Consider the following 25,465-nt stretch of genomic DNA (forward strand, 5'->3'; position numbering starts at 1 on the left):
CTTATCTTTATCTCCTCGAGGACCCTTGGCAGGTGGTCCACAGATCACACTTTGAGAAGCACTGCCTCAAGTTTCTTCAGTGAAAGAAAGTTCTGAAGGATTAATAGGTGATGTAGAAAAAATGGTTGCGTGTTAGCATAAAGGCCCTGATAAGTACTGTAACCAAAGAAAAACCCCCAAATCTGTTTAATTGTGTTGAACCTAGCGTTTCCCCCGAGTACAGAATCCTCTTTTCATTCAGTGCCAACTGATAACCTGAGGAGGGGTGTTTGTCGAATGCCGGTGTGGGGCACGTTATCAGAACAGGTCTCCAAGGTCACTTGCAGTTCAAGAGTTTGACCCCTGACCCTGGGCTCTGTCTGTCCACCTTTACCCCCTTGGAACAGGCTGCCCCCTCTTTTTTTTTGGCCACTCGGCATGTGGAATCTTAGTTCCCGGACCAGGCAGGGACTGAATCCTCGTCCCCTGCAGTGGAAGCGCAGAGTCTTAACCACTGGACCACCAGGGAAGTCCCAGCTGCCCCTTCTTATTGGGAGTTAGATTCCGTACTTGTGCCACTGGGATATCATCTCAAATGTAATGTGTCTGCACCCCCTTTGCTCCTGGGATGATGGGTGAGAATTTCAAGCTGGGTCTTGCTACAAGCTTCTTTAGCTGGGCTTCCAGCAGGCTAATTGCTGGTTCAGCTTTCCAAGAAGATTATTATGTCTCTTTTCAAAAGTAAGCACTCGTCGCTGTGCTGCTTATATGGAGCAGGATGTCTGATGATGCTGGATAAAGGGGCAAAGCTGTTTTGCACCCTGCCTGGTCCAGGGTCGCCCCTGTGGTCTGCATGCGTGTTATCACACCAGGCTGACTGCTCGCCCTGCACGGAATCCTGAGAAGTAACAGCAGGGCCACGAAGAAACATTGGCAGCCTTGAGCTGCAAACAAAGCCAATCGCTTTTTTCTTTTTTTAAACATGCATTTCCCCCTCTTTGTGTCGGGGCCAAGGGGGGGACACTTAAAAGTGTTCTTTAGTTTTACAGCACCGGAAACGAAGGAAACTTTCAGATTAGGTGTCGCTGGGAAAGGAGATGAGTGGAACCTTTTACAGAGAGAGATGGGGGATTAGTTTACCTGTTTGTGCAAAACTTAAGTTACAGGAGGATCTGGATTTCCCTTCCACGCACTCTGCTTGCTCGAACGATCTTGTTATCTCCTGACACACTTAGCAAGGACCCTTCCTCGTATTTGGCGAAATCCGAACTCCTGTTTGTGCGGCCCTCTCACCTCGCTTCTGGGTCTAGGGGTGTGTCTGGCTAAGGTGTTTCCCACGATCTGGAGGTGAACAGTTTCACACCAGAGTGGGGTCCTGGATGGTGTACTCTCGACTAGTTTTTCATTCTTATCACACTTCCTCTCCTATAAAGTTACGTAGCTTTTACCAGGACACTTAATACCCACCTTCTCTTCCTACGGGGCCTGTGAACATCAGGCAGTAACGACACAGCCTTCTCGCCAAGTCGTGACCAGAGCGTCTAGATGGCGGTTCTAATGGGATACCGTGGAGTCTACCGTTCCTTCCTCCATGATTTAATTTCATCCACCAGACAGTCTGGAACAACTAGGATGGGCCAAGCAGTATGAAAGCACTTGGGAGAATCAGATGTTAACGCGTTATCAGACGCCACAAAGAGCTCACGATCTTCCTTAAAGGGCCATAGTGAGAGATAATATAGAACAAAGTGAGAAATACCATGGGAGCAGAGGAGAGGTCACTGTTGAGCTGGGCTTTGACGTATGGATAGGAGTTGGCTGGCTGATTGTCCCAGAAAGCTGATAAAAGGATTCAGGGCAGAGCAGCTCTGTGGGAAAGGCCCAGAGCGAGGCCTGGCCAAGTGATGGGGACATGCGGGGGGATGGGGAGAGGGCCCAGGAGGCCAGCTCGGAATGTTATGTTGAGGATGGGTCTTCAGCTCACTGGAAGCTTTTTGGGGCAGCAGAGCCTCCCATACTGAAGAAATTCAGTGACATGAATTATGCATTTGAATCATATGAATGTATTTTTGAAGAAAAGGAAATGCTTCGGTCTTTCCAAGGCAGAGAAAGCAAGAAAATGTATAGATGGTTTTCTGGGGTGATCAACACCCAGCCCCACTGGATGGTTTCTGTGAGGCTCTTGGAATTCCAGGACAAGCATGTGTCCCCATGGTGCTCAGGAGAAGGGACGGGCCACGCCTCCTCACTCGTGACAGAACCCACATACCCCTCTTCCCTGTTGCCTCTCTGGGCGACTTGAATGACTGTCCCACAGGGCTCTGGGGGAAAGAGGGCCCTTCTTCCGAGGTCCCAACTGGGCTTCGGATGCCGGTAAGAACCAAATGGCCACAGCCTGCAGGCAGGGCCGCCCATCTCCTCCTCTGGTCCCTAGTTCTGCTGGGGGTCGGGGAGAGCCCTGTCATTCCTCTGAGGGGGGCGACTTCTGAGCGAGCAGAGGAAGCCAGGGGAGAAAGATGCCACGTGGCCCCGACTCCCTGGGGCTGACCCTGGCCGCTGTCTGAGAATCCTGGGCAAGTTGAGAGAAGCACACTGGGTTCCTGGTTGCCAGCATCCCCAGAGCGGTTTAGTTTTAGTCCCATCACTCACCGTGGAGGGACTGAGTTAAGCTTGGGAGCCTCCCATGTTAGCTTATAGAAGAGGTGGCACTTCTGATCAATCCCGGCTTGGAACTGCATCTCCCTTGGATCCAGGGGCTGCTTCTGTTTAGAAGAAACAGATCCGAGAGGCCAAGGGGTGAGCTCAGGAGAGCCCGACCAAGGGCTTCTGGTTAGGGGGGTGCCAATGTGAGCGGGGGTGGGCCCTGTGCACTGGCCCTGTCTCTCCCCATCTGTCCCCTCTGGTGGAATGTTCTGTCACTCACATTTTTAGGGTTGTTTTCTTCCAGTCCCAGCTGGAAACAGAAGTACGGAACAGGCTCGTGGTTTTTTGTGTTCTGTTAAAGGAGCATTTGCCAGGGAGAAATGTGTACCAGCTTCTTCGAGACTTCAGCTTGCATTCATTTGGAGGCCTCTGATCAAAGCCACCTCATCTTACCCCAGATGGTGTCTTTGGGAGATGTTGGTTGGGGGGGATGGGAAGTGCAAGGGCACGGCACCTATGGGTGTGTGTCCTCTGTGGTTGCTCAGCCCCCAGCTGTGTTGGGGGACGGGTCCCAGGAGCTGGAGCTGTGGACCCAGCACTAGTGGACCCAGCGGTCTGGGCTGCAGGTAAAGATGCTCCCCACGTGACTGCACCATTCAGGTTCAGCGGTGTGCTTGGGTTAGTCAGTCCCACTTATTTTTATTGCACGTGACCTCCGTAGAGAATTTTCCAGCTGCTGGTTGCTTGCCAGTTACATTCTAATTTAGATTTGGTGCTGTTTTGTCTTCATAGTAAAATCCTTTGTCTTTTCTCTACTCAGTGGAGTCTATCAAGAGGATAACCTGGGGGAAACAGACATTATGGACACCCCTGGGGATTGTGTCCATTGGAAACCAGCAGTGGGGACAGAGAATTGGGGACGAATCCAGTTGATTCCACTCAGCTCGTGGTGTCCCGGGATTACAATGGCCAATGATGTCAGTTTTGCTTCTTATAGTTACATATTGATTTTGTCAATTAATTGAGCAGCTACTCTGTGCCAGGCTCTGGGGATGCAGAGATTTATTCATTTCACGATTATTATTGAGTGCCTATTTGATGAACACTGATCCTGCCCTCCTGACATTTACATTCTACTAGGGAGATGGGCAGGAGACTGATACACAAACAAACTAATAAAAGTAGAAGGTCTCCTGCAGTGATCAGAACCATGAAGAGAAATAAAACAGACAGAGGGGATGGAGAGTTGTGGGAGAGAGGGTGATGGGAGAAAAGGGCTATTTTAGGCCTTTTTAAAGAGGTGATGTTGGGTAGAGACCGGAAGGAAGAGAAAGGGCATCTTGGGGGCCCGGGGATGGGATCACGTCCCTGTGAGAAGTCACTGTGATCAGAGATCAAAGAAAGAGGGCAGGTTAGGGGCAGAGAAGAAGCTCTCTGTGTTCTTAGTGTAAAGGGGTGCCAGTTGGGGGTTCCATAAATGAGGGCGGGGACAGGGCCTGGCCTACACCATGGATATTGACTACAGAGCTCGTGAGTGAAGTCGGGGGTTGAGATGGCTAAATAAAGTCATGCGGTGTGTGATACAGGCAAAAAGAGAAGGATGCTCAAGGCAAAGAAATATTGCAGAGGAAGGAGTGAGTAAATCTTTCGAAGTGGGGAAGGATCTTTCCTGGAAAGGTTTCAGAGAAGAGGTAACGCAGAACAAGGTTTTGACGGATGAATAGAAGTTCGTGTACAGACCATGTGAGAAAGGGAGCATCTTCTTGGCAGAAGGAACACATGTGAAAAGCCAAGGAAGTTTATGTGAAAAAGTGTGGACGCAGGGAAGGACCAGCAGGGGAGAAAGGAAGGCGAGTGGGACAGCGTCAGGGGGACTGAGGGCTTTGGTGAGTGAGCCTTTAACATCATGACTTCAAAGGGTAACTAGTATGGTTCATTACGCATCTTTCCTCTCTCTCTCTCAAGCATTTCAACTTGGAAGTGGTATTTACGAAGTGCCACTGAATAGTGTGAAATAGGAATTGCTTTTGCTGGTAATCAGAGAATATGCCCCACCCCCCAGAAAAATAGGCAAAGGCTGGGATCCTCTTGGGATGTGCTCGGGGACCCACATCCTCTAAGCTGGGTGCTTTTTGCTTGCCTGGATGGAGCCCGTCATTAGGGTAGAGCCCAATGCCGTGTAATTAGAAATTCCACTTCTCAGCTCGAGGACCTGCGCAGCAACAGCCCCTCGGATGCTGGGTTCCAACAATCTTAGAAGCTGCTCAGGGCTTGGCTGCCACAGCCAAATGCCAAGCCTGGTAATTACAAGGTAGCTTTGCAAGCACACACCTGTTCTGAAGGTGCAGGTAGGGCCTGCTGCCCCCTCACTGGAGCGTATGCCTCTGCACAGACCATCCCCAGGGATGCTGGGTGCACATGTGTGTTTATCCCCTGCCCCCATTCCCTCTCTTCACCCTCCCCCTTCCTTTCTTTCTAATCTGAACATTTCTTACTCTGTCTCTTTCTGAATGCCACATTTCTTACCATTTTGTCTCATGAGGCCACCTCTTCGGCTGTTTTACTAGGAGTGACCCCAGTGGGCTGTGCTTTTCTCTGAAAACCAGAACCAGGAAAGCCTCACCCCTTGGGCTGTGTTGTGCTTCTTATCGTTCAGAAGAGCCACTGCACAGAAGGGCCCAGCTTGGAGGATGGAAGGATGCTGCTTGGCGGGGTGGGGTTTGGTGGTGGAGTTTTTCCCCAGGATCGCTCATCAGATATTTTCCACTTGACATTCCTGGTCTATAGCCAGGCTAATTTAATTTCCAGCTGACAGGCGGCTCCCCGCATGATGGTAATCTCAAATAGTTAATGGGCTAGAACAGGGCCTATTGAGTTGATTCTTGGGGGCTCTGCTCGGTGGCTTCCCAAGACTAATTTATCAGCCTGTTTTTCTTGGTTGGAGTGGGTTGTTCAGCCTGGCACAGCTTTTGTGTCTCACTGCTTCTAAAGATGGATTGAGTCGTGACTTCTGCCCTCTGGACGTTTAGAACCAGCTCGCTTTGCCTTCTACACACCTGGTTTGTTTAAAGGGAAGAAGGAGGGCAGAGCGGGTGTAGCCTCAGGTCAGCTCCTCTGTCCGAGATACCTGAAAACACCTTGTGAGAAATTTTGATTCTTTCCCTGGCCCCGGCAGGGTGGTAGCAAAGCCTTCTGGGCGAGCCGTATAGAGCCGCCCTGGTCTGTGATGTTGGTCCTATAGGATCGGAGGGCAAGTGCTTTTTCTCCTGCAGGGCACTGGAGTTTCGAGAGATTTCTTTACGAGACAAATACTGTTGAAAAAAACCAGGGCTAGGGCTTCCCTGGTGGCGCAGTGGTTGGGAGTCCTCCTGCCGATGTGGGGGACGCGGGTTCGTGCCCCGGTCTGGGAAGATCCCACATATCATTTGTTTCGGTTGGGTTGGGTGAAAAATGAACTCCTAAAATAAAGGCTAAAGGGCAGAAGTGCAGGGAACCAGTGAGACATTTAGCTTTCACTTTCTAAATTCTCTCTCTCCATATATATATGTTTATATATATATTTATGTTTATTCCATTATAATTTTTGCCCTTATAATTCCCCATTTATTTATTTATTTATTTATTCGGTACGCGGGCCTCTCACTGTTGTGGCCTCTCCCGTTGCGGAGCACAGGCTCCGGCCGCGCAGGCTCAGCGGCCATGGCTCACGGGCCCAGCCGCTCCGCGGCATGTGGGATCCTCCCGGACTGGGGCATGAATCCGCGTCCCCTGCACGGGCAGGTGGATTCTCAACCACTGCGCCACCAGGGAAGCCCGTTTTTTTTTTTTATTGTCTGAAAAAGAGGGGAGATGGACGCCTCTTTAGAAAGGGGGTAGGTGATAATCGATGGGTCAGATGGGTCTGGAGAGATGGTTGCTGTATTTGAGAATTTTAATCCTGGAGGTTCTTAGAACTGCTGAGAGCCGGGATGAACGTGACATTCGGAGTTGAACCTTCTGAAGCCCGAGTCCTTGCTTTGTCGTGGCTGGATACTTGGGGCAACTCCATCTAACCGCCCTCAGCCTCACTCTCCTGGCTCTAAAGTGGAGCAAACACCCCACGGAGAGCCTGAGTGCCCAGTCCTTTCCGGTGGATGAAGTGCCACGCGCGGGTCTTAGAGTTGACCTCATAACGGCCAAGGCAGAGAGAGACGCATCTTCTGACCACAAGGAGGCCTAGTCACTCTTGCCTGGAGGCAGACTGGCTTCCCTGTTGAGCATCACAGTGGGCCGTGTCTTTGTGGCTTTACAGGACCACGTGCAGACCACTGTCATGCCAGCTCATCATATCGATGTCACTAAAACACAGAGGCGTATCCCATTTGGAGGTAGTTCAGGCAAAGCATCGGGGGGTGAGCGAAGCTTGGGGGTCCTAACTGTGATGCTGACCTCACAGGTGGGTGGAGAACACGTGTCCACTGTGCTGAGTACGCTGACTGCCTCACACACCACCTCGTCTGGGCCTCTGATGGTCGAGCAGCTGGCTCATGGCTGGCGCATTGCTGATGACCCATCTCGGGGCTCTCCACCTGGGCCCATGGATGGCCCCCACGGGTCTGGAATCCCCCTGAACCTGGGTGCTGAGGCTCATATGCATGTCACACACGTGCACTCTAGCACCCAGCTCTTTTCCCAAATTCTCTGTAACCCCTAAAAGTGGAAGCACCCTGCTCTGAGGGCACAGCTCTGGGACTTGCAGCCTGTCCGTGAGGGTAACATTCTGGCATGATCATTAACAAGACCCATTTCTGTTCTGAGTAAGAGGAAAACTCTCTCTCTTCCGAGGAAGCGGGGCCCCGGGAAAGGGGGTCCTTCCTTGGACAGACACTGTTTGTCTCGTAAAGAAATCTCTTGGAATTCCAGATCCATGGGGACAGCCTAAGAAGATGCAGTATATATACAATGAAATATTACTCAGCCACGAAGAAGAAGGAAATCCCGCCATTTGCGGCAACATGGATGGACCAGAGGGCGTTATGCTGAGTGAAATAAGTCAGAGAGAGAAAGACAAATACTTATGGTATCACTTATATGTGGAATCTAAAAAATAAAGCAAACTAGTGAATATAACAAAACAGAAGCAGACACAGAGAACAAAATAGTGGTTCCCAGTGGGGAGAGGGGAGGGGGGAGGGGCAAGATAGGAGAAGGGGATGAAGAGGTACAAGCTACTATGTATAAAATAATCTACAAGGATACACTGCACAACACAGGGAATCTAGCCAATTTTTTTTTTTTTGCTGTATGCGGGCCCCTCACTGTTGTGGCCTCTCCCATTGCGGAGCACAGGCTCCGGACGCGCAGGCTCAGCGGCCATGGCTCACGGGCCCAGCCGCTGCGCGGCATGTGGGATCTTCCCGGACCGGGGCACGAACCCGTGTCCCCTGCATCGGCAGGCGGACTCTCAACCACTGCACCACCAGGGAAGCCCTAGCCAATATTTTATAATAACTTTAAGTGGAGTATAATCTATGAAAATACTGAATCACTATGTTGTACACCTATAACTTATATAGTATTATAAATCAACTATACTTCCATTTAAAAAAAAAAAAGAAAAAGAACAAAAGAAGATGGTTGGGGCATTAGCTCTGGGCACCTTTATACAGTGAGTTGATTCCACGCCTCTTTTTGTTAGCTGGTCGTCCTACCTGCTTCCACGTGAGAAGTTAATCGATGTGCACTCAGCCAGCCCAGGGAAACAATGTCTTTGAAGGGGTTGGGGGGTTGATTAATTTCCCAAACGTGCTAATGGGGCAGCCGAGAGAGTGTCTCTTGTTCTCTCCTTTAGCGGTGTTTGCTCACGGGCTTAGTGCTGCGTGTTCCCAGCCCGGGATTTGGAAGTGAATTCATTTGGGAAAGTAGCAGCTTAAAGGTCTTTATTTGGTTTTGTGGGTGAATGGAGAACAGCGCTGAGCATCTCAGGGAGAGGTGGCCATTGTTCGCAGCCCCCGGCCTCCGACTGGCCTCCCAGGAAAGCTCCCACCCTACCCCAGGCTGACCTGCCTGGACCCAGAAAACCTTTTCTAGCTTAGAAACTGGGGTGATGCTCACCTGCTCTCCATTTCTGCTTTTTACATACGGACACAAAAACCTAAACCCTCGTTTGTTTATAACGTTTCTGGGATGAACACCGACCTTGTGTTCTGAGTCTCACCCTGAACACTGTGTGGGAAGCTACAGTTTCTGTGGGTGAACTCAGAACACAGAAGGACCCCGCCCTCAGTACATCTTGCTTAAAAACTGAAGGTCTTTCCTCGTCTCAAACCTGTTACCAACTTTTCTTTTTTCCTTCCGTCTGCGTGTCTTCGAATCAGCCGTTCTGTGGTTTTCACCCCAACACCGCTTTCCCACTCAGATCTGCGGAACTGCATTTATTGTGTATCTGCCCTTCTTGAACACGTACTCCAGGTGGCTTGTGAATGATACCGAAAGGGCCACAAACACATAAAATGTGAGAGTAAGACAGGAGAATCGATAGCGGGGCCATAAAATGGAGCCAGGAACTGGCCTAAGAAATGTCTCTCAAATGACAGTGGACATGACCCCCAGCTCCATGGCAGCCCTCACAGACAGACACACCTCAGTTACACAAATCACTCAAACAAGCTGTTTGCTCAAAAGAAAGCATGGCTGTTCTTGGTACTAAGTTGGGGACGGGGTTATATAAAGAGGATGCTGTGGGGTAACAGCCACTGGCGTGGATAGCACTCTTATTTTTTTTTTTTAATTTATTTTACTGAAGTATAGTTGATGTACAATGTTGTGTTAATTTCTGTGGTACAGTAAAGTGACTCAGCTGTACTTATCTGTACATTCTTTTTCATATTCTTTTCCACTATGGTTTATCACAGGATACGGAATATAGTTCCCTGTGCTCTACAGTAGGACCTTATTATTTATCCATTCTATATATAGTAGTTTGCATCTGCTAATCCCAACCTCCCACTCCATACCCCCCTCCCCCTTGGCAACCACAAGTCTGTTCTCTATGTCTGTGAGTCTGTTTCTGTTTCGTAGATAAGTTCATTTGTGTCATATTTCAGATTCCACAGATTAGTGATATCATATGGTATTTGTCTTTCTTTCTGCCTTACTTTACGTGTATGATAATCTCTAGGTCCATCCATGTTGCTGCAGATGACTTTTTTTATGGCAGAGTCCATTGTCTATTATGTACCACATCTTCTTTTGGATAGCACTCGTAAAAAGCACATGGCTAATCCAGCCTTTTTGGTAAAGGGTAGTTTTCTAAAAGCAAAAGGTAAAATCAGTACTCTCATCCAGTTATAATGTTAAGGTTTATATTTCTTTAATGAGCACATTAAGGATTTTTTTTACTTATTATTGGTTTGGCCAAAAAGTTGGTTCGGGTTTTTCCATACGATGTTACAGAAAAAACAGAACGAACTTTTTGGCCAACCCAATATTAATGAGAACCAGACAGATGTCACTGTTGGTCCAAAGGAGAAGTCAAAAGAACTTAAGTTTCCTTGACATAAAGGAGCATTGAGATGGATTACAAATAGGTGGAAGCTGGCTTTTTCCATGTAGTGGGAGGTGGAAAAGGAAACCCACAGAAGTTCCACCAGAAAGCACTTGGTCCAGACTTACATTGCCTTTTGCTATGTTGTTGCCTATAATTTACAGAGTTGCAGAACATCTCAAAGGCAATAAAAAGGCTAGCTCCAGATAACACAGGGCACAGTTTTCCACTGGAGATATCCAGTAATCTTTTCTGCCTATTGCAAATTTCTTTACGTCTTCTTGTATCAGTCCTCAGTAGCCTCATGGAATTTATCACCAGCTAAAAGCCCAGATCTGTTTAAAATAGGCTGCTGGGAAGCACAGTCTCCCCCACTCCTGATACGTCTTGAAGCCACTCACCTCCCACGTTTGATGTGGCTTCTCATCACCTCTGAGATCAAATCCAAATTCTGTCTGGTGTTTGTTCGTTTATTCATTTACCCTTCATTCATCTAAGAGCCATATATTTTGGCCACAGTGCAAATAAGGCAGAGCCCAGTCCTCAACCGCCTCGAAGTCTATAATAGCAACTAGAGAAAGGTTATGCTAATGTTTGCGCGTGTGTGCGCGCACACGCATGTGTGTATTTGCAGGGAGGGTGGTGGTCCTAAGAGGGGAGCAGAATTGCTAGCCCAGCCTGGGGAAGGAATTGATGCCATAGGAATGTACTAGAAGGAGGAGGGCCCTGCTTGCCCATGGCTGGGGTGAAGGGTGAAAAAGGAAGGTAGGGGACATAGCATGTCCTTAGGGAAAAGCAGGGAGACACCTGGGCAGGGAGCTTGAATGTCATGTTGAACATCGTGAGAGCAGAGGGGAAAGGGGACCACTCCAGCCTGCTTTCCAATCTTTCTTGCCTTATTTCTCACCGTTCCACAAACAAACAAACAAACTTCAGTCCAAGCCCAATGTTTCAATCACTGTCTTATGTTCTTACACTCGGGTATCTTCTGTTCTTGATATCTTCACTTCCACCCGCCCTTGGGACCAGCTCAAGGAAGCTTTAGATGTCCCAAAGGACATGACGCCTGGGTGCTTCTTTTCCACATTTCCATGCAGTATGTATTGGCAAACTTTCTGCTTGTGGAATTTCTCTCTAAATACACAGTAAGCCCCTGGAGGGCAAGAATCATCCCCGTGAATGATAGCTACGTGCCATTTCACTGATTCCTTAACCATCCGTGAGAGAGACTACATCCACATTCCTGGTCTGTTTTCTTTTTGAGACCCAGGGGAGAGACATTTGGGGTATCTCACCCCCCCATCATTTGATGAATGCAAACAAATTTTAATAATTTAAGCAAAATAGTAAGTAAAATGACGATGAATAGACATCAGCTCATTAGAGTCATTTCTTTTTTCTTACTGTTGTTAACAGCGACCACTTATCACTTTGAGAGAAAGTGGTTTATTACCGGCCCCAGGAGGTGGTGCATCCAAAGTTCGAAAGTGAGGCGCTCATGGCTGGCTTCTGTTCCACAGGTGAAATAAGGAACTTGTTCTTTGCTGTAGCTTAGCACTCAAGGTCAAGACCTTCTTTATGTGTACAGCCTCGTAATGTAATTGTGTCACGTAATATAATGGGTAGGATGATACATAAATGTTGCTCTAGAATTAACTCCTTTGAGCATTGGGATCCTGAGATGGTCACCATTTTCAAACCTGGCCCAAATGGTAATTCATTATCCCAGATTGCCCCCAATTCTCTTTACATATTTGCATTGTGACCTCTAGTCATTAGCTTTAAGCACTGCTAGTTCTCTTCCTTTCATTCATTCATTTATGTGTCCATCCAGCAGATTATTTTCCAGTGCTTCCCATGCTGGGTGTTTTGCTGGGTTTTGTTCTTGTATTTCCTTTGAAGATAAAAATCTTTACAATTCACCGTCCATATAAATACAAAACAAAACATGGCGGGCCATAAGATTCAACCAAACATTTTGTTCTTAGAAATCGTCGTGAGGGCTTAAAAATAGTTACAGGGTTAGTTTTTCACTGGGGCTAATGCAGGGTAAAAGGCTAATCTTGCTTGTAATTCTTAGCAGCCCTCTCACTACCCATTTGGTTATTTGATCTCCCTGGCGCTTACAGTTTTGTTCCCTTGTGCGAGTTGTGGAGTCGGGGGTGGTGGGGGGAGGGAACGCTTTGTCTCAAGCACAGAAGAATCACTGGAAACTTTAAGACTCACCGTCTATCAGGAAGTTCTCATAGAATTTGAACAATCTTGATGAGACGTGCTCAAGTAATACAGAACACTTGAGCAGAGCTTCAGCCTCCAAGACTTTCCATCTGTCCTATCTTTGGACATGAAACACACAAGCAAGTTGGACTTTATATAGTAATCTGTTACAGATGCACTGAGTTTTTATAAAAAAATGGTGACCGTGATAATGAATGGATGCGACTTTCTCCTCCTGAAAACTGGCTCTGGAAAGCTTCCGTGCTTCACAAGCTGAGAATCCCCAAAAGAGTAGGAGAGAGGGCACTTTGATGGGTGTCTTTATTTTATTTTTTAAATAATTTTATTTATTTATTTTGTCTGCGTTGGGTCTTCGTTGCTGCGCACGGGCTTTCTCTAGTTGCGGTGGGTGCGGGCTACTCTTCCTTGTGGCGTGCAGGCTTCTCATTGCGGTGGCTTCTCTTGTTGCGGAGCACGGGCTCTAGGTGCATGGGCTTCAGTAGTTGTGGCACGCAGGCTCAGTAGTTGTGGTTCGCAGGCTCCAGAGTGCAGTCTCAGTAGTTGTGGCGCACGGGCTTAGTTGCTACGCGGCATGTGGGATCTTCCCAGACCAGGGCTTGAACCTGTGTCCCCTGCATTGGGAGGCGGATTCTTAACCACTGCACCACCGGGGAAGTCCTGATGGGTGTCTTCAGAGTTTCCATCGGCCTTGCCATGTCACTTCCTTTCTCTAGACACCTTCCAATCAGCTTCAAGCACTAGGTCAGACCAACTGGGAAGAAATAATTGCTGCTGGTTATCGGCGTACAAATAAGAAACTGCAGGGTTTTCTTTGTCAGCAATGTCTCCAGGTTTATACACTCCCAAGGATGTTCTCTAGAAAGCACCTCTTTTCTTCTCTAAAATGTTCTCGAGCTATTTAAAGCCTGTGATAAGGGAAATTTTTTTGCTCTCATTTCCCTTCAGTTTAACTTAACTCAAACTTACGTCTGGGGTTTTTATTGACCTAATTTGCTTTATACTTTATATCAACTTTTCAGTTGATAACCATAAAGTAGAGTTCTGTTTGTAAAGTAGAAGGGGAGCAGGGAGAGGGATGGGGCCATTGTCTTGGACTTAAGTCGAGGATTAACTGGGATTTCTCTCTCATCCCAAACTCCTACTGTCCCTGCAGTCAGGAGGCAGGAAGGTAATGGATTATATCAACTCTTCATTCTGTGAATCTGGTTTCCGCAGTTGGGTTGTTTCTTTTCAGCAGCCAGGGATGGACCCCTGTCCCTAAACGGGCTGTTTTACTTCAGATAAACCTCATTCTCTGCCATGGAAAGAAAGTAAGAAAGAAAGAGAGAGAGAGAGAGAAGGAGGAAGGAAGGAAGGAGAGAAGGAAAGAGAGAGAGAGAGAGAAAGAAAGAACCCTCCAAAGTAGGATGCGTTCATATGAAACACTGCCTCATTTCCTGCTCCCCTTTGGCTTGGATCATCACATCCGTTCAGTGATGTCAACCCAAGAAGGGGAGTTTGGTTTTTCTTGGTCTCCAAGGTCCTACCAGGGAACTAAAACATGGGATCCTTCCTAGCACAAGTGAAGAATTTCAGGAAACGGAGACTCTTTCAAATATTTGTTTTACAGGAGACTTTGAATTTAAGAACCAATGTGGAATTTCTTTTTCCTTAGCAATATTTCCCTAGAAATATCCCTACTATTTAGAGCCATAAGTCAAAGGAGATAATAAAGAGGGGACATAAGTGGGGTTCATTCCACCTTACCCATAGGAAGGGTTTTGCTGCTTTAAGAGCTTATTCACATATGAACTACATTTGAATCTCATTTTTTTTTAAAGCAGGACAAATATCTCCATTTTACAAATGCAGAGAGACAACTCAGAGATGTTAGACAACTTGCCTGAAGACACACAGCCTGACCTTGAACCCTACTTTCCTTTCTATTCCACCAGGCACCAGGTTGCCTAACGAGTGAGTTTCTCGTTTTAGGACACCCTTGACATTGACTTCCACTCTTGGGGTTGATCTGTACCCCCAAGGTACACTTTGAAGTACACTTTGTACCAATTCAATCATCGAATATTTATATATGTTCTCCTTTACCAACTTGTGCCAACCTATGGCTGGCTGGAGGAGGAGGGGTGGCATGAGGGTGGGGAGGGAGAGATGGAGATTGTAAGGGTCCCCGTAGAGCCTAAGAACACCCTTTTAAACCAATCCATCTTTGAAATATTTATTTTGTTTATTATTTTTTATTTTTTGGCTGCGTCAAGTCTTAGTTGTGATATGCAGGCTCTTTTGTTGTGGCACGCGGTCGCCTCTCTAGTTGTGGGCCGCAGAGCGCGTGGGCTCTGTAGTTTGCGGCACTCGGGCTCTCTAGTTGAGGCGTGAGAGCTCAGTAGCCCCGTGGCACGTGGGATCTTAGTTCCCCGACCAGGGATCGAACCCGTGTCCCCTGCATTGGAAGGTGGATTCTTTACCACTGCACCACCAGGGAAGTCCCCCAGTCCATTAATTTTTATACACAGGAAACTGAGCCCAAAGCTTTGAGTGCCTCGTCCGAGGTCTTAGGCTCTTGTCAGTAGCAGGGCAGGAACCAGAGCCCAGGGCTTTCGCTGGGCCAGGAAGTCCCTCCCCTTGCCCTGGGAGAAGCGGGGGGTGGGGGGGGTGGTGGGGGGGTGGGGGGGGTGGGGGTGGGGTGGCGGTGGGGTGGGGTGGCGGTGGGGTGGGGGGGCGGGGGCGGTGCTTCCCTGGTGGGGAAGTGATTTTCATCCGCGCTGTGTTCACGGGCGGTGTGGAATGGCTCAGAAGCTGTGGAGTAAGGGCCTGTTTACAAACATTTGCACCTCGTTGCCCAGGGCACAGGGTAGGCAGACTTTCCTGGGATGAAGCAGGGAGCTGGGAGAGGATTTACCGGAGCCTGTGACACACACCAGCCAGTGTAACAGCCTGAGGGCTGGCCCTTTGTTGCCTGGGAGGTAACCCAGGCAGAGCTGGGGCTCCCACCGCCCCCAGGGAAAAGGAGCCGGTTCCAGACGGGAAGCCCGCACTGATCAGAGTTCATCTCTGATGAGCAGGTCAGGTCTACACAGAGGAGAATCGGCCAAAGCAGGAAGGGGCAGAACTGCTTCAGCGGCAGCCTTTCTGCCTCTGCATCTGGTGCCCTACTCTCCCCTTTCTGGGTCCCCTGCTCTGCCCTGTCTGCCCAATGGCAGGGCTGATTTTACTTTTACTTTCGAGAGAGTGTGCCTCCCAGAAAACTTTCTTCTATTGATGAAAAAACATTTTTTTCTTTTTCTTTTTTTTTTTTCAGGAAACGGGACACAGATTACTCTGATTTCACATGATTTGTGCCCGCACACAGTGAGGTCCGATAAACACGAGCAACGCCCCACAGAGCGCAGACACAAAAGGCTATTAGCTTTTAATTGAAACCCTCCCTCCACCCCCCTCAGCCCCCCAGCCCCTTCGAGGAACAGGAACTCAGGCCTTTGTGAAGCAGGGTCTATAACAGAGGACTCTGCCAAAATGAAAGGAATCTTGAGTTGACCCAGAGGAGTGAGATGCTCTTTTGAGCCCCACCCCCTTATGGCATTCAAAGGCTTTTCATTTTCTGAGCAGTATTGAAATTCTAGGACAATGGAGGCCAAATCCTTGCAGTGGGGTTGGGGGCTGGGCGGGGAGAAAGGAGAGAGGGTTGGCCAAGGAGGGGACCCGGGGGAGTCCATCCTTTGTTATTTTTCTTCTTTCCTACCCATTACCTTAAAAAAAGAAAAAAAGAAAGAAAGAAAGTGAAAAGACCCAGTAAACTTTATAATGAATAATGACATCACTTCCGGGAGCCCAGCTGCTCCTGGGGACCAGAGAGACACGGAGAGCAACAGATTATTTACAATTTCATTTTAAATTATTTGAAACCCTCCCAGAGGAGTTCTTTGATATGCAAACATCTCACCCAAATGGAGATAATTATTTATGGAGATGTGGCCCTTTGAAGGGGAGCTCTGATCTGGTGGGCTCAGAGACTTCCTACAAAGGAAGAAGGTTCCAGATAAGAAGGGGCTGAGCTGATCCCCATCTTCCTCCCTGACCCCCCCCCCCCCACTCCTCCCCTGGGAAGAAAACTGCTTTAAAGAAGAAACTTCCCAGGGTTACAACTTACAGCTCGAGTTACAAGTCTCAGGAGCTGCCGGTGTCTCCTTGTCCACAGTCAAGTTTACAGGAAGAGTTCCTTTCTCATCCCTGGGTGTCTCATCTTTCTGTCGGGGTGGAAGCTACAAGGCTGGACCTTTGTCTTTGCCCCCCTCCCCTCCCCCCGAAGTCCACTGTAATTTATAAGGTCACAAGGTAGAAAGGCACCGCCCCGGGGAAGAGTTTGGGGTGGATGTTCAGGGCTGGTAGATGGGACTTCAGAAGAGGTGACACCAGCTTCCCGCACACTTGTCACTACAGAAACCCCTCTGATTAGGTCTCTAATGACCCTGGGGACTCCAGAGCACCCGCTAGCTTCTGGGGACATGTGCCCTCTCCTCGCCCCCGACCCTGCCAGGGTCTGTCACCTTCGGGACTGTCGGCAGCTTTGCAGTTTTCTCCTTGGCAATGTCCCCTCCCTGCGACCCCCCAGCTGCCCTTCTGCCCTTTTCAAGTTAGCCAGCTGAGTGCTTCCCGGGCCTCTGTGATGGGGAGATTGACACACTTAGCTAACCTCAGCCTAACTGCCTTCGTTGGGGACCAGGCAGGGTGGGCCAGGCCTCTGGAGGAGGAAAGGATGAGGGAGGGGCTTGGGCAGCCGAGCAGTCAGATCCCAGGAACCCAAGGGCATCCTTTCATAAAAGAAGACTTGTTATTTTTTGTTCGTTTTCTGAGTTTTTCTGGCATGTATTTTCAAGGCAGGAAGTTGGCTGTTTAGTCCCTGATCTTGCCTGTCACAGGTTAAGATGTGCTACCTTTGACAGCCCTCAGTGTTCCCTGGGAGGAAAGGGTTTTCTTTTTTCCTGAGTGGTCACAGGTGCCGTGATCCCAGCGTCCCAGGGAGAGCCCTCGACTGGAGCCGCAGAGGAAGGTGAGGGTTAGGAAAGGGTCCCAATGAGCACGCTGCACCTGCGCTTGAGGCCCGGGCTGAGGGTGCAAGGGTGTGCGACCCCATTCTTCCCAAGGAGGAAACCATCCTTCACAGACAGGAAGCCAAGGAGAGAAGGGATCGCGGGGTCGTCGGGGTTGCTGTTTGTTTTTTTTAAAAGCAGATTTTATTGATTTATTTTTTAGAGCAGTTTTGGGGTCACAGCAAAATCAAGCAGAAAGCTCAAAGTTCCAGAAACCGAGCACCGGCGCGTGAATTTGGGGTTCAACCACATTCCCATAGGTCTCCTGCTCCCCCCGAAGCACAGCCTTCCCCCATCAGAGTGGTCCACTGGTTACGATGAGCTTACACTGACACATCAGTCATCATCGCCCCAAGTCCATAGTTGACGTACAGCAGGGCCCACCCTTGGAGATGTCCGTTCTGTGGGCTTGACAAACGCATAATGACACGTATCCGTCATGACGGTATCACTCGGTATTTTCAACGCCCTAAAAATCTTCTGTGCTCTACCTGTTCAGCCCCACCTCTCCCTGCGTCTCTGGGGATCCCAGCGTTTTTGAGTTTTGCTCAAACTTGCGGGTTTATCAGCTGCTCAAAAAAAAGGGGGCGGGCATCCTTATTCCCCACGTGGATTTCGGACTGTGGAGGTTTATTTATTTAGTTGTTTCCAGGGTGGGGAGGAGAGGTGTAACCTTCCTAGAAATCCTGATTCTTCTGTGTGTAAAGGTTTCTCCTGGCTGCTCTGTTGTTTTTTGAATTCTCAGGGGCTGGACGTGGGCTTTGGGAGCAGCTAAAAGTGAAGCAGCATTTCGGCTTCCTGGCCGGTTACCAACCTGACACCACAGTGGGATCGTCCTCAGAGCAGTTTATCAGAATGCGACCTCCTCTTCGGTGCTAATTCACAGACCAGGAGGCTGAGGCCTGGAAAGGCAGGCACGTGGCCAGGGATGTTCACCCTCATGAAAACTTGTAGCTTCTTTTTTTTTTTTTTTTTAAGCAACAGTAAATAGATCTGTGATGTCAAAATGTCTAAGTCTCTATTGACCATTTTCTCTTCTCAATCAAGATTTTCGTCCCAAGGGTATCCAAACAAGGATTTGGGCAGCCTCGGGCTATTTGTAAGGGGATTTGCCTTGTGGAAGGAGCTTGCTTTAAGCTCTTCGTTGGAAAGGGGCAGCACAAGGGGAAGATTTGGGAGTGATAGAACCGGTGATGCTGGTTGTTAAAGATTTCTATGTATGTGTCCGAAGTCATGGAACTGGACACCAAGAATGATTGTTTACTGTATGTAGGTTAAAAAGTAGATTTTTAGAATTAAGAAAAAAAGATTGCTGTTGGAGGTCAGGAAACGTGCGGGTATTTTTTTTTTTATTGGGGTAAAGTTGATTCACGACATTGCGTTAGTTTCAGGTTACAGCACAGTGACTCGCTTATACATATATCTATACCTATCTATCTATATCCTTTTTCAGATTCTTCTCCCTTATAGGTTATTACAAAATATGGAGTAGAGTTCCTTCCCTGTGCTCTGCACTAGGTCCTTGTTGGTTATCTATTTTATTTATACTAGTGTGCATATGTGGGGTATTTCTGTAACCAAGCAAGAGGACATTCTCCCCCAGGAGAGGGAAACAGGGGACCGGATGTTTCCCTGACTCTTCCTAGTTTTCCTCAATCCAAGGGGGAGATGGGCCCACCCCAACCCAATGTGGCTTGCAGCTTGTCCCCTCTCTGAAGTTCAAGTTCGTTCACTTCCATCATCTGCTTTGTGTCAATGTCTTGGCATCTGTTCGGCTGTAGTGCGTTGGGTTACATCCATTTCAATAACCTTCCTCTTTATTGTTGTGCAATTTGCCAGTTCAAACAATAAGTTCACTTGCTGGACCCTGGGAGGAGGCGTGCCATCTGAAGAAAGAAAAGAAGCAGAAAAAGAAAATTAGGGCAACCTTTACTACTGGAGAACATCAGAATTATAAGGCTTTTAGAACTTCTCTGGTTCATTCAAAGTTCCTACGCGTTTAGACCCTCTGAGGACAGACCCCAAACCCACTCCATCTGCCGTGGCCCTGGAGAACTTGGCGGGTTGGGTTTCCTTCAGTCATAGCGGTATAGCACTTGGATTCTGAATATTAAACCCTTTCTTATAGATTCAGTCTAGGTACAAATGGCTGAACACTGGAAACAACTCGAACTTGACCAAACTCGATCTGCTTCTGAGCGAAATGCAAAATAAGTTGAGAGCCGGGCCCCTCTTTAATCCTTCATCATGTTAGCCTGATGACACGGCCACGTTTGTCTAAGTGGTTAACGGGCAAAGTGGGTCAATCCAGCTTTAGCTTAAGCCGGGGGCAGCTGCAGGGCTGCAAGGCAGTCCTTCGGGGAGAAGCATGCTTCCTCTAACTAGCTGTGAAGGAGGAGCCCGTTGCCCTTTCTGCCTCTTGCAATAGAGTTTATATCGTCATTTCCATAAATGTCTCCCTAGAGGGATTTTGGTCTCAGTAGATGAGGGATGGCTTGAAGCTGGAAGTTCAGAATGTCCTACTGAGAGGTAAATATTTTGGTCAAAAATGACGTGGAAATTGTCTTTTTTCCAATTTCTGGACCCAGGTTGGAATCAATCAGAAATCTCTATCCCATAGCAAATGGAAGATTGTACATCTGTGACCGCTACTTAGTGTCCGATTAGGTAACAATCTCCTTCTGATGTACACACACCAACGTGTACACATACATGTTCAGCGTGGTCCTACTGTGTGCTATGAACTGTGTACTGAACACGGTCATGATGATTGTAATGATGGAGTAGTAGCCGCAGCTAGTGAATATCGAATATATAACGTATGCCAGGCACGTTCAAAGCATATTATGATCATTAATTGTCTTAATCCTCATTAAACTCCCATAAGGTTGGTGTTATCATCTTTCTTCTTACAGCTGAGGAGAGAAGGCCAGAAAGTAAGTTGCTGAAAATGAGACCGCTTATAAGTGACCGAGCTGGCATTTGAACCCAAGCGGTCTGACGTCCAAGCCCACAGTGCTTAAATGTTAAGCTAAATGCTTCCGTCTTACAAACCCCGCAACAACCGAATGCAGTGGGTGGAAATCATTCCCGTTTCACATATTCGGATGCTGGAACTCAGGGAGCAAATCAGGCGCAGTCTTACATCATTGATGCCTGTGATTTTTAGTGCTAATCACCACACAGAACTGCTTTTTGGTCCAAATATCATGTCCTAGCTTGCCTGTAGGTTATAGCAGTTTTGCCTACGTAGTTATGTTTAAATTATGCTAAGAAAGATATCATACAAGTCTCCCTGCCTGTGGCAGGCACTCTTCTAAGCTGCGGAGGTATATTAATACGTTGAATCACCACAACAACCGTAGGAGAGCGGTAGTGTTATTATTTCCCATTAAGTACGTCCGCGAGGAACCGGGGGTGCGCAGCCTTGCGTCTGTGCGACTTCTCCGTGATCACGGTCACACATCTAGTAAGCGGAGAATTGGTACCTCAACTCAGGCTCCGGGTCTGTAAGACCCTCCCTCTGCTGGGAAGGAGCTCAGTTTTCAGGCCCTAACGTGCCTTTCTGCTCCGCGCAGGGACCTGATGCCGAGGACCCTGGAGGGGCAGATCACCATGGAGAAGACGCCCAGCTACTTCGTGACGCGCGAGGCGCCCGCGCGCATCTCGGCCATGTCCAAGGACACCAAGCTCCTAGTGGTGGTGCGGGACCCGGTGACCAGGGCCGTCTCGGACTACACGCAGACGCTGTCCAAGCGGCCCGACATCCCCAGCTTCGAGAGCCTGGCCTTCAGGAACCGGACGGCGGGCCTCGTGGACCGGGCGTGGAGCGCCATCCAGATCGGCCTGTACGCCGAGCACCTGGAGCGCTGGCTGCGCCACTTCCCCGCCCGCCAGCTGCTCTTCGTGAGCGGCGAGCGGCTGGTGCGCGACCCGGCCGGCGAGCTGGGCCGCGTGCAGGACTTCCTGGGCCTCAAGCGCATCATCTCCGACAAGCACTTCTACTTCAACCAGACCAAGGGCTTCCCCTGCCTCAAGAAGGCCGAGGGCAGCGGCCGCCCTCACTGCCTGGGCAAGACCAAGGGCAGACCCCACCCCGAGATCGACGGCCAGGTCCTGCGGCGGCTGCGCGACTTCTACCGGCCCTTCAACCGCAAGTTCTACCAGATGACGGGCCACGACTTCGGCTGGGACTGATCAGACCCTCCCGCCCCGCCCCCCTCCCCACCCGGGGCTTAGGAAATATTGAGAGAGATTATATGTATGTAAAATGTACAGAAATCTATTTTATAATAATTTATTTTTAATTCATAAGCAATTAATTCACTAAGCTGACTAGCCACGCTCTTTAGAGAGTCACATAATCTGTTAACATTCCAAAGTGTTTCTAATATTTTCTTCTTGTCTTCACAATGGATGGTGCTTCCTTTTTTTTTTTTTTTTTTTCCTTTTCTTTCTTTCTACCCATTGTATTTAAAAAGAAGAAAAGCACAACTTGAGATTTTCGTTGTTACGGGTATGCAGCCTTCGATCGCTGTCTGGATGCACTTGCCCACCTCCTCATACGGAAGCTTCCATCTCCCTTCCTGCCTGGGCACCTCTGGGAGCTCTGAGCTGCCAGACCTTCACATAGCAGCTTCCTCGCTGACGTGCTGACACATCCAAGGGCGTAGACTCCAAACCACAGCGCTAGGTTTCCCCCCCAAGTCCGCTCAGCGCACGGGGGAATCACTACCTTGGCAGGGACCTCCACATCCTTTTAGAGTCTGCCTGTCAGGGCCCTTGACTTTACCTTTTGATTCTGAAGGATGCCCCTGCCTCGTCTTCTGCCCCATCCCTGGTTCAATAACCGGCTTGAAGTGTGTGCAAATATCAGTCCCCACTTCTGCAGGTCCCGTGTCTGGGATGCTCGGGTGCTGCTGTAGAAATAAAGACGATCCCTTCTAATTTGCATGTGAGTGCATCGTGTTCCCTTCTCCAGGCAGACGGCTCTGCTTTGACACACCAAAGAATCCCCTAGGCTAGCAGAACCACCGGATCGAACCAAGGGTGCCCGGTGTCGAGACCTGAAGGGGCCAGGTTCATCCCACGCCATCTGAGTCTACCAAGGTGCCACTAGGTGCAGAGCCAGCCCCTGTTTGGCGTCTGGAACTCCCCTCCCTGGAATTCCTAGCTCATCTCAGACAACACGGTCTGTAGCCAACAGGCAAACAGCGAGAACCAGGAGAGGCTCTTGTAAAGAGACTGGGAACGCTGGCCCGTGTTGCCTATAAGCGCTCGAGCCTGGGCCGCTGTCCCTTGTTTTAGCCAGGCCCTGGCAGAAGGGGTGTCAGCACTGTTGCTGCTGATGAAGAATTCTCTCCCCTACCTCTTCGTGGAGGGGGCACTGGAGGGGTCATTTGTGATGACCAGCTAGTGGCAGTTGGGTAACCGTATAGCAATATCAAAGAATTGTCATTTGTGTTATACTTTCACTAAGGAATATATGGGAAGATATTGTCAAAATGGTTGGGTTGTGATATTTACAAAGGACACTTTGGTATGTTCTATGGGATGACTTGCTCGCCAGTGAAACAAAACACTGGTCTTTAAGGGATGTCTTATTGATAATCTGGTCTGTCTTTGCCCACAGGTTTTAGCCCCGACGTAGCTAGTTCGTGCTTAGCTGCAAAGCTAAGGTATAGGAGGATGGGCGCACGGGGACTGGAGGCGGGAGCTCTGTGCATTCCTGAGATGCTGTGTGCATTTCATAGCTTTGTTACTGCCTCTACCAAGCCGTGTAGAGCCTGCACTTAGGGGAATGCCCATGATCATGGCATGGCTCTTCCCTCTTGCTGCTTGGGTGTCAAAGACATCTTCAGAAGGGTGCTAATTGATCGCGCATTTCTCCAATCAGCAGGCTCATTAGAAATAAAACTGGGAACACCTCTTTTCCATTACAGCATAACATCGCTTAAAGTCAAAGCCAGCCCCCATCTGCCACCCGATCCTGCCCTGTCCGCTTTCCGTCCACTCTCGTGCTCTGACATGGTGCGTGATGTCAACTTGCAAAAAAAGTTCAGAGAAGGGTTTGCCACGAAGCAGTGGGAAAACGCACATGAACTTTTCCCTCCCCCCCAGGGCCCTGCTTGCCTTTCTAAGCTGGACCATTTTCGATTAAGTTGTTTATTCCCTGCCTTAAAACTAAAACAGGAAATCCTCAGAGAGAAGGAGGGTCATTTAGTCATGAACACTGAAGTGAGTCAAGATTCTATTCTGGGTCAAATCCTTGAATCCAAACAGATGTCGATAATTAGCACTGAAGGACTAGAGCAAGTTTTTCTGTGGAAGACAAATAAATCAGACTTCCTGTGCATCTCTTCCGAGGAGTCTGACGGCTTACGGTTCCTGACGGCTCCTGACTCAGCATCGGCCCCAAGGTTACACCCCATCGCATGACACTTATTACGGGGCACACGTGTCTTCCTCCTGGAGAAGTCTGCACGGCCACCGACTTAACCTTTTAGCTGCTAGAAGACAAACACCATTTCTGGTTTGGCAATTTGTCCTAGCACGTTTCGGTTTTCTTCCGCATTACAGGAAAAGCTCTGATATTCATGGGGTACTTTATTCCGCTCAGTTTGTTTAAAAACAAACAAAAAGATTAACAAAAAATTTGGAGGTTGTTATTGTTCCTGTCGAGCCCACGCTGTCTTTGAGGTGTTCGTACTTGGTAAGTGGTACCTGGAAGGGTGTTTAGGTGTAGTAACTGCATCATAAACGTTTAATTGGAAGATGAAGGAAGAAAAGTTGTCTTCTTCATGGGATCCTCCTACGAAGTCATTTTGAGTGACAGGTACATTATAGGCCTTTGGAGAAACGCAGTTTCAGATCCCACCAGGATATTTTCATGAGAAGGGAAAATGGAAGGTTCCGCTAAACTAGAAACGCATAGTGTCTAAAATGCTGACGTGGAAGTCAATGTCCTTTTTCTTTTCAGTTGATCAAGAAAGATGGTCAGTAAAACTTCAAGGTGTGGTTAGATTTTTTTTCTCACTTTTGTAACATTAATTTATGACTGAGTTTCATTCAGCCCAGTAATCTGGAATACTGCACATTCTAGCAGTGTGTCCTCTATAACCTGGATGTTAGAATAACCAATATGTACAAAAAGGAAAAAAAATTAAATCAAGTATTTTGTCCTATGTATAACACAAATTAATTTTACACAGAGAAAGATGTTTCTAGGAAAATGAAGTTCTGGTAATTCATACTATTTCTTTTTATGAACAAATAAAATATATTTTACCAACTTGTGGGTAATTCTGTGTTTTATTATATGTTGTGGATGGGTAAGGAGATGGTATTTGATTGAATAACTAATCACATGCGTGCACACACACACAAAGGTATTCCAAAGTCACGCTGATCTTTAGTATTTTAAAAGATTTGATCCAAAATCCCAACAGTCTGCAAGTATTTGGGGTAGATTTTTTGTAAATGACTCTGAAGGCTGCAAGATCAGTGAACGGGCTCCTGCCCGCTGGAGACTGTCCATGGGACCCCAAGAACACCGAGTGCTACAACTTCAGTGCCTCAGGGTCTGGCCAGGGTGGGTGTGAGGGGCTGTCATGCGTGGACATGTGTCGCACTATGGGTGCCTCGTAGCAGGGCACTGTTGCCTGGGTGATTTGGGGAAAGGTAGCTTACCCTTCTCACATTTTCAGTGTGTTCTCACATCAGTCATTTGGAGTTCCTTGTCTTTGGGACGGAGTGGAAAAGGGTTTGGACAAGAGGGCACTTCCGTATCTGTTTTCTCTTGACATAGCACACCACCTGCACCGTTATGGATTATTATTTACTATTTTAAACATATGATTCATTCTTTTACCTAATTTTTTTTCAATTTTCAATTGAGATTCATTTTCATTTGGTACACCTCTGGTTGCGTTTTAAAGTAGCCGACACTAAGTTGATACATTAAGGCTCAAACCCAAGAGTTCTGACTTCTTTCTTT

At 48.3% G+C, this 25,465-nt stretch overlaps 1 protein-coding gene across 1 annotated transcript in view; it reads left to right on the forward strand.

The window, feature by feature from the left end:
* Positions 1 to 21,666, forward strand: part of LOC136138335 (heparan sulfate glucosamine 3-O-sulfotransferase 3B1) — a 34,259-nt gene extending 12,593 nt beyond the window's left edge. The window contains exon 2 of the mRNA XM_065896989.1: positions 21,048 to 21,666. Coding sequence (XP_065753061.1) covers positions 21,048 to 21,666 — 619 coding nt within the window. The remainder of the gene's footprint in view (positions 1 to 21,047) is intronic.
* The last annotated feature ends 3,799 nt before the right edge of the window (positions 21,667 to 25,465 follow it).

This window comes from Phocoena phocoena, chromosome 19 (assembly GCF_963924675.1).
Source record: "Phocoena phocoena chromosome 19, mPhoPho1.1, whole genome shotgun sequence".
NCBI lineage: Eukaryota > Metazoa > Chordata > Mammalia > Artiodactyla > Phocoenidae > Phocoena > Phocoena phocoena.